At 46.1% G+C, this 8,777-nt stretch overlaps 1 protein-coding gene across 1 annotated transcript in view; it reads left to right on the top strand.

Annotated features, from left to right (window-relative positions):
• The first annotated feature begins 89 nt into the window (after window positions 1–89).
• Window positions 90–8,777, top strand: part of SMYD4 (SET and MYND domain containing 4) — a 68,218-nt gene continuing 59,530 nt past the window's right edge. The window contains exons 1-2 of the mRNA XM_006167554.3: window positions 90–427; window positions 1,349–1,496. Of these exons, the coding sequence (XP_006167616.1) occupies window positions 1,363–1,496 (134 nt within the window). The 5' untranslated portion in view covers window positions 90–427; window positions 1,349–1,362. The remainder of the gene's footprint in view (window positions 428–1,348; window positions 1,497–8,777) is intronic.

The following is an 8,777-nucleotide window of genomic DNA, read 5'->3' as shown; positions in this document are numbered from 1 at the left end:
CTGCACAGCGATTGGCCGATGACGCGCGCGCGCCACTCCCGGCTCCGACGTGCGCGCCGCACCGGGGCGGGCCCAGGGGCCGAACAGCCACCGCATTGGTCGAAGCACAGCGAGCGCTCCACGTGACGCGCCTGAGGCTGGGTTCGAGGCCTAGTCGCGGCTGGCGGGACCTGGGGGCGGGGCGCCGAGCTCAGAGGGAGAACCGAGGGTTTCGCGGCTGCGGCAAAGGGCGCCAGGACCCAGTTCCGGAGTTTGCCAGGCGGGTTCTCGGAAGCACGCCCGGCTTGGCCTTTGGCAGTTCATCACACTGTTCACCCAGAGCGGCTCGCTGCTTACTCTGCAGCTAAGTATAGTCCAAGCAGTGGCTTGGTTCCTTCAGCAACCCAGGACTGACCTGACCCTCCGCCCGTGCCAGGTACCTCTGAAGGTAAATAAGACCCAGAGGAGTGCACAAGCTGACAGGGCAACTGACACCGTGGCTAACCCATGGTAGATGCGTGGGTCCCTAGTGCGCTGGAATCAGGTGGAATATCCGGGAGACCTTCCTGGGGGAGGTGCTGCTTGAGCTGAGTCGAATGATGGTGTGGGCATTTGCCAGGTGGAGTCCAAGTGAGGGTAGAGATGTTCCCGGAAGTATGAACAGCTTATGCCAAAACACTCGCGAGAGGAAATAGCCTGGAAAGCTGGGAATTGCAATGTGTAGCTCAGTATGAGAAGGTACAGGGGAAGAAATGAGACTTAAGAATTGGAAAATAAGCGAGAGTTTAATAATGAAGGGTTTGTACTTGCCTTTCATATGTCCTAGGAGAAGTATTGAGGACATCGAAATGAATTTAGGACAGACGACTGACATCTGTCTCAAATTGGAGGATGGTTGGGGGTGCCCAGTGGAGATTGGTTATGATGCTCTGGGGGAAAAAATGCCAGACAGGTAGTGAAGATTTGCACTGAAGGGACCTGAGAACTGAAAGAGAAAAGAGCTATATGACAGACAGAAATATGTGTTCATGTAATAGGGAGTGTATGAAAAAAATAAAACTTGGGAATGTTTCTCAGGTTTCGAACTCGTGCAGTTAGGATAGACAGAGGTCTAAAAGGACAGGGATAAGTGCTATCTCATTGTAGTAACACCACCTAGCATGGTGCCTGGAACCCAGGAGGCTTTCAATGAATTTTCTGACTGAGAAGACACTGAATTGGTGTGAGAGAGTATCTTTCCTCAGCCTATAAGGAAGGAGAAAAAGACTACAAGAATTGATTTTGTTGTTTCACGCTTGCTTGAAGGAAATCTTGATTTTCTAGAACTGTGCATCTGTGGAAACCTGAATTTCTGTTTTATTCATCTTAGAGATCTGAAGCGGCATGGATCTGCCTGTGGAAGAGTGGAGATCATACGTACTTCACAAGTGGTCCTTGCTTCCAGCCTCCACTCGGATCACGATTTCTACAGCGGAGACTTTGAGTGATCTCTTTCTTCACTCCTCTTCCCATCTTCAGTAAGTGAATCAGACCTTGACCCAGGGAAATTTTTATCTAGAAAAGGTTTTCTTTTGTCATTTGCTGTGAAATAATTGCTCTTTTTTGATGGAAAGGTAATTTCAGATTTTTATATTACGGTCCATTCAGCAGTTCTTGCTGTTTCCAGGTTTTTTTCTAACCTGCAATTATAGAACAAATAGAGATGATATTTTGCTGTTTTTGGTGTCAATGTTATTTTTTTTTCTAAGAGAGATTTTTGCAGTAGGGCACATGTGAGTGCAAGAGAGACTGAAAATTAGAAATCACCCTCCCAGGTGGTGGCCATGCGGCCATGCTGCCAATCCCTTGTCCTCCATTTTCCTCTTGGGATTTTGGGAATGTATACATATGCACTCAGTGTAAGTTTCAAGCCACCAGTTCTGGGACTCGAACTGTGATTGACTGTGTGGGAGTCCAGTGATGTAACATCACGCCATCTGCTAGTCCTCAGTGTTATGTTTTAATAATTCAGTGCCTTGCTGTAGTCACTGAGCCGTGAATTTGGCCATCTCCAAAAGGATATGGTGGAGATTTACCATCTGCCCATAGAAACTCATGTATGCTCAAATACGGAAAGAACCTTAGAAGTCATACAGTCTAGAGACCAGCAGATGGCGTAACGATTATGTCGCTGAATTCTCACGCAGTTGACCCAGTGGCTTAAAACTCACACCAGGTGCATGTGCATATGTGTCCAAAATCCCAAGAGAGGAGAATGGAAGAGAAGGGATTGTGGCATGGCCATCCCCTCTGGGGGGTGATTTCTTGCTTCCTATCTCTCAGTCTCTCTCTGTCTGGCAAATGTATACACCCTATAGAAAAAATCTCTCTCTTTAAAAAAAACAAAGTCGGGAACCAGCAGTTAGCATAATGGCTATGTCGCTGGACTCCCACGTAGTCAACCGCGGTTTGCGTCCCGGACCCAGTGGCTTAAAACTCACGCCGGGCGCATGTGCGTGCGTGCCCAAGATCCTGAGAGGAGAATGGAGGAGAAGGGATTGCGGCATGACCATCCCCCCTGGGGGGTGATTTCTCACTTTCTGTCTCTATGTCTCTCTCTGTCTGTCTGGCGAGCACACGCACCCTATAGCAAAAACCTCTCCAAAAAAAAAAAGTCATATAGTCTAACCCCAGTAATTTTCAGTCTCTTGACTACATTTCTTGCGAAGATAAATTTTGCATCACAACCTAATACACAATACATATATAGAAAATGGGCTTAGGAATTTCTCAAAACTTCATCCATAGGACCAGTAGGTGGTGTGGTGGTCAAGGCTCTGGACTCCCCATGTGGTTGACTACAATTTGAGTCCTGAAATCGATGGCTTACTTTCTCCCTTTCTCTCTTTCTCTCTCTCTCCCTGGTAAGCACAACGTGTCCTATCGCAAATTAAATAATAATAATAAATAAAACAAAAAATAATTAATTTTTTAAAATTCAGTGAATTTTTTCTCTTTTTTTTTAAAGTTAACTTATGTATTCGTCCTATGAGCAAGAAAGAGAGCAACAATACTCTTAATATGATCTCGATAATTCAGTCCACCCCCAGCTTCAGCCAGCCCCAAATCATCAGCATAGGCATGCCTGGCATACTCAGGGAGGTCTTCAGTCATGGACCCAGAGCCTTCTCATGAAGGTCGGCCTTGCAGAGTGTTGTGTTACTGCTGCTCCACCATCCAGCCCCATCCAGTGGGTATTGATCACCTATTTTCTGCCAACCACTGTGCTAGATCCTTAGAATATATTGGTTAAAAAAAAAAATAAGATCACTCCTCTTGAGAAACTTAATTTCAGCCAGAAGAGACAGACTATAGATGTTATAAACAAGCAAAGTATATAATACATTAAAGATGTTAAGTATGTTATAAAAAAGAAGTAGGGGACCAGCAGTTGGTGTAATGGCTATGTCGCTGGACTCCCATGTAGTCAACCGCGGTTCAAGTCCCAGACCCGGTGGCTTAAACTCATGCTGGGCGTATGTGCGTGCGTGCCCAAGATCCCGAGAGGAGAATGGAGGAGAAGGGATTGCGGCATGGCCATCCCCCCTGGGGGGGGATTTCTCGCTTTCTGTCTGTCTCTCTCTGTCTTTCTGGCAAGCACACGCACCCTATAGCAAAAACCTCTCCAAAAAAAGAAGTAGAACAAGGTAAGGGAACTAGGCAGTGCTGGGAGTGAGAGTGCAGGTTATAATATTAAGTAGTGTGGTCACAGGACTAGCAGCAGCTTGGTGGTTAAGGTAGCTAGATCCCACATGGCTGACTTTGCAGTTTGAGTCTCAGACTCCAGTGGCTTGAAAAACATGCCACGCACATGTGCCTAAAATCCCAAGAAGAGAATGGAGGGATTGCGAAGTGACCATCCCTCCTGGGGCTGATTTCTCACTTTCCTGCTTTCTCTCTCTCTCTCTCTCTCTCTAGCAAATGCATGTGCCCTAAAGCAAGCTTAAAAAAATAAATAAATAGTGTGGTCAGAGATGCATCAGTGAAAAAGTGAAAGTTAGGGCCAGCAGGTGGTATAATGGTTAAGGTGTTGGGCTCCCACATGGCCAGCTGTGGTTTGAATCCTGGACCCAGCAACTTGAAACATGCTGAGCACGTGTGGGTGTGTGCCCCAAATCCTGAGAAGAGACTAGAAGAGGAGGGATTGCAGCCTGACTGTCCCCCCAAGTGGGGGGTGATGTCTTGCTTTCTGTCTGTCTCTCCAGTGAGTGCATATGCCTTGTAGCAAAAATCTCTCAAAAGAAAGAAAAAAAGGAAAAGAAAAAGCGAATGTTGAGCTAAGGCTTGGAGACAAGGAATTAACAAAGTAGACATCTGAGAGAGAGCATTCCAGGTGGAGATCCTAATCTGGGATGTGTCTGGCATGTTCACGCAAGAGCAGGAAGGCACATATGGGTGGGCAGAGGAAGCCAGAGGGAGAGTAGTAGGAAATAATGTCCAAGAGGTAATGGGGCATGCATGGAGGTTAGGAGCAGATGGCACAGATCATGCTGGTCCTTTAAGCAAGTTTCTGTTTACTCTCAGTGGGCAGTTGCAGTTGCAGGATGTGGCAGGCGGTGGACTGGTTCCATAGCCTAGTGGTTAAGTGAGCTGGATCCCACATGGCCATGGTTCAAATCCCAGCTCCAGCAGCTTGAAAAACACACCAGGCATGTGTCCCTGCATGCATGCCCGGAATCTCAACAGGATGGAGAAATGGAGAAGGGATTATGGCATGACCACATTCCTGTGGCGGGTTCTCTCTCTCTCTCTCTCTCTTTCTCTCTCTCTCTCTCTCTCTAGTGAGTGCATGCATGCTCTGGAAATTAAGGGAAAAAAAGGAAAGATGTGGCAGGCAAATTCCGAAGATGCTTCTTCCGGTTATTGTCCCTGTTTATACAGACTAACACTGACTTAAGCTCTACCACGAAGGGATTTGGCAGATGTTATTCAAGTCCTGAGTCAGCTGACCTTGAGATACAGTTATTTGGATGGGCCTAAACAATCAGGCAAGATACTAATTAATTAGTTAATTTTAGTTTTGCTGTAGAGCATGTGAGCTCACCAGAGAGACAGAAAGGGAGAAGGAAGTGAGAAATCACTCTCGGCCAGCAGGTGACGTGGTGGTTAAAAGCACTGGACTCACACATGGCTGACTATGGTTCGAGTACTGGACCTGAGGCTCGTGCTCTGTCTGTCTGGTCAAAATCGAAAATAATGATAATAAATAGTTCTTAGAAAAAAGAAAAAAAAAAAAAAAAAAACAGAAGAAATCACTGTCTGGGGGATGGCACCCCACAATCCCTTCTCCATTCTCTTCTTGGGATTTTGGGCATGAACACATATGTGCCCACCTGGGTCTGGGACTTGATTGGCAGAGTCAGCAAAGTAGAATCCAGCCTCCTAATCACACTTCCTGGCCAGCCCTATTTTTATTTCATTTTATTTTTAAAATTTTTGCTAGAGGATATGTGCACTTGGTAGAGAAAGACAAAAAGGGAGAGAAAAAGAGAAAGTGAGAAAGCATCCCCCCCACAGGGAATCACCATAATGTAATCCTTTCTCCTCCAATCTCCTTGGGGTTTTGGGCACGCCCAGCATGATTTTCAAGCCACGGGGTCTAGAACTGAGCAGTTATGTGAGATCCAGCCACCTTTAACCACTCAGCTACCTGGCTGGCCCAGGTGAGCTCTTTAAAAGCAGAGCTTTCGGGACCAGAAGATTGCATAATGCTTATGTCGTTGGACTCCCACATAGTCGACCGCATTTTGAGTTCCGGACCTGGTGGCTTAAACCTCACACCGGCCTCATGTGCATGTGTGCCCAAGAGGAGAATGGAGGAGAAGGGATTTGCAACATGGCCATCCCCCAAGGGAGTGATTTCTCATTTCCCGTCTCTCTGGCAAGCGCACACCCCATAATAAAAATCTCTCTCTAAATAAGCCCAGTTGGTAGCAGAAAGATATTCAGGGGCATTGATAGCATGAGAGGGATTTGATGGGCTGTTTCTGGCTTGAAGATGGAGGAAGCCACATGAAAAATGACACAGGCAGCTTCTAGACGCTGAGAGTGGTTCCTGGCTAAGAACCAGTGAGGAAACAGAGACGTCAGATCCACAGTCACAAGAAATGGCCTTCTGCTAACAGCCTAGATAAGCTTGGGAGTGGATTCGCCCCCCCATCCTCCATATAAGAGATCACTTAACTTTGGCCTTTGTTTTGTTTTAAAGAATTTTATTATTATTATTATTATTATAGCTTACTACAGAGCATGCACATGCACCAGAGAAAGACAGAAAGAGGTGGTGGGGTGGGAGGAGTAAAAAAGCAAGCCACCAGGTCCAGGGCTCGAATCGCAGTTGGCCACGTGGGAGTCCATTACCTTAACCACCATGCCACCTGCTGACCCTCGTTCTGTTTTGTTTTTGTAAGTTTTGCTATAGGACACTGTGCTTGCCCGAGAAAGAAGGGAGAAAGAAAGTCAGAAAGCACCCTCGGGGGGATGGCCACCCCTCAATTCTTTCTCCTCCTCTTCTTGGGATTTTGTACTTGCAGGCACACGTGCCTGGTGTGTTTTTCGGGCTGTCACAACTAGGACATGAGCTGTGCAGTCGGCCTTGTTGGATCCAGCTGCCTTAACCAATATGTCACCAGTTGACCCGACTTTGGAGACTGTAAGCAGAGAATTTAGCCACACCCACTTAGACTTCTGAGTGATAAAAATATGAAAATAAGGGCCAGCAGGTGGCATGGTTGTTGAAGTGCTGGGTTCCCACATGGCCGACCATGGTTTGAGTCCCGGACCTAGTGGCTTGCTTTCTCACTTTCCCTTTCTCTGTCTCTCTCTGATTTAAAAAAAAAAAAAAAAAGTAATAATAATGATGAATAAAATTAAATAAACAATTAAAAAAAAAAGAAAAATATGAAAATAATGGAGCCAGGAGGTGGATGGTGGTTAAGGTACTAAATTCCCACATAACCAACTGCAGTTCAAGTCCTGGACCTGGTAGCTTGAAAACCACACCAGGTGCATGTGCATGTGTGCCTAAAATCCCAGGAGGAGAATGAAGGAGAGATCACTGCAGCATGGCCACCCTCCTGAGGGGTGGTTTCCCACTTCCCCTTTTTCTGTCTCTCTCTAGTACATGCACACGCCCTATGGCAAAAACCTACAAAAGAAAAGCATGTAAAGATATTAAGTGGGTGTTGTTCTAAACTGCTATTTTTGTGGTAATTTATTGAAAAACAACAGAAAACCAATATACAGGGTTTTAAGAGAAGAGCAATATGATTTGATATATTTAAAACAAGTCCACAAACTAAAAAGAATGCCTTTTTTAAATTTTACTTAACTTTATTAATTCTTTTTAAATTTGATCAGAGCAGGATAGAGAGAGAGAGAAAGAAAGAGAGAAAGTGAAAAAGCAAGCCACCAGGTCCAGGACTCGAACCATGGTCAGCCATGTGGGAGACCAGCACCCTTAACCACCATACCATGTGCCCAAGAAGTCCATTTTTCTTTTTTGGGGGAGGTTTTGTTTTGTTTTGTTTTGCTATTGGGCACGTGCGCTCGCCAGACAGACAGAGACAAGAGAGATAGAAAGCGAGAAATCACCCCCCAGGGGGCATGGCCATGCCACAATCCCTTCTCTTCCATTCTCCTCTTGGGATCTTGGGCATGCACCCAGTCTGAGTTTTAAGCCACCAGGTTCGGGACACGAACCGCGGTTGACTACATGTGAGTCCAGCGACATAGCCATTACGCTAACTGCTGGTCCCAAGAAGTCCATTTTTCTCATTAGTAAACCTGTATTACACAAAATTGTACTTACTATATTTTGAATTTTGTCAATAAAAAGTTTTTTAATAAATTGATTTTTGTTCTGTATGTACCTATGTAATAACCCCAATTTTTCTGCTTGGCTTATAAAACGCATATATTTACTCTCTGGCCTTCTATAGGAAAAGTCTGCTGATCTCTGTTGTAAAGAGTTACTCTAGGCCTAGCTATAGCAGCACACTGGTTGACACTGTTGCTATGCAGATTGAGACCATGTAGAAGGCCCTAAAAGCAGAGTGCATTGGGAACACAAATTCGTGACCATCTGGACAACATGGCAAGACTTTGGGTTTTTTGTTTTTTTTTTTTTTAGAGGCTTTTGCTATAGTGTGCTAGCCAGACAGACAGAGAGAGACAGAGACAGAAAGCGAGAAATCACTCCCCGGGGGGGATGGCCACGCCACAATCCCCTCTCCTCCATCTCTCCTCCATTCTCCCCCCCGGGATCCTGGGCATGCATGCACACACGCCTGGTGTGAGTTCAAGCCACCGGGTCTGGGACATGAACTGCGGTTGACCACGTGGGAGTCCAGCGACATAGCCACTATGCTAACCGCTGGTCCCAACATAGCAAGACTTTGAAAGAGCAAGAATAGTGGAATGTATTTATGGTCCCAGTTACTTGGAAGTTGAGGCAGGAGGATTGCAACACAGTGAGTGCCTGCTGAAAAAAGGGGGGGGAGAGTTGGCAACAAGTGACATGGAGGTACTAGATCTCACATGGCTGACTGCACGGTTCAAGCTGGACCTGGTAGCTTGAAAATCACACTGGCCACATGTGCGTGCGTGCCAACAATCCCAAGAGGAGGAAACAGTAGAAGGGACTGCAGCATGATCATGCCCCCTGGGAGGAGATTTCTTACCTTCGCTTTCTCTCTCTCTCTGTCTCTCTGGCAAGCACACGTGCCCTATAGCAAACTTTAAAAAAAGGAATCAAGAAT

The sequence above is a fragment of the Tupaia chinensis genome, unplaced genomic scaffold (genome assembly GCF_000334495.1).
Source record: "Tupaia chinensis unplaced genomic scaffold, TupChi_1.0 Scaffold144899_1, whole genome shotgun sequence".
In the NCBI taxonomy this organism is placed as follows: domain Eukaryota; kingdom Metazoa; phylum Chordata; class Mammalia; order Scandentia; family Tupaiidae; genus Tupaia; species Tupaia belangeri.
Note: the sequence above shows the minus strand (reverse complement) of the source record. Positions and strands in the feature narration are given on the sequence as shown.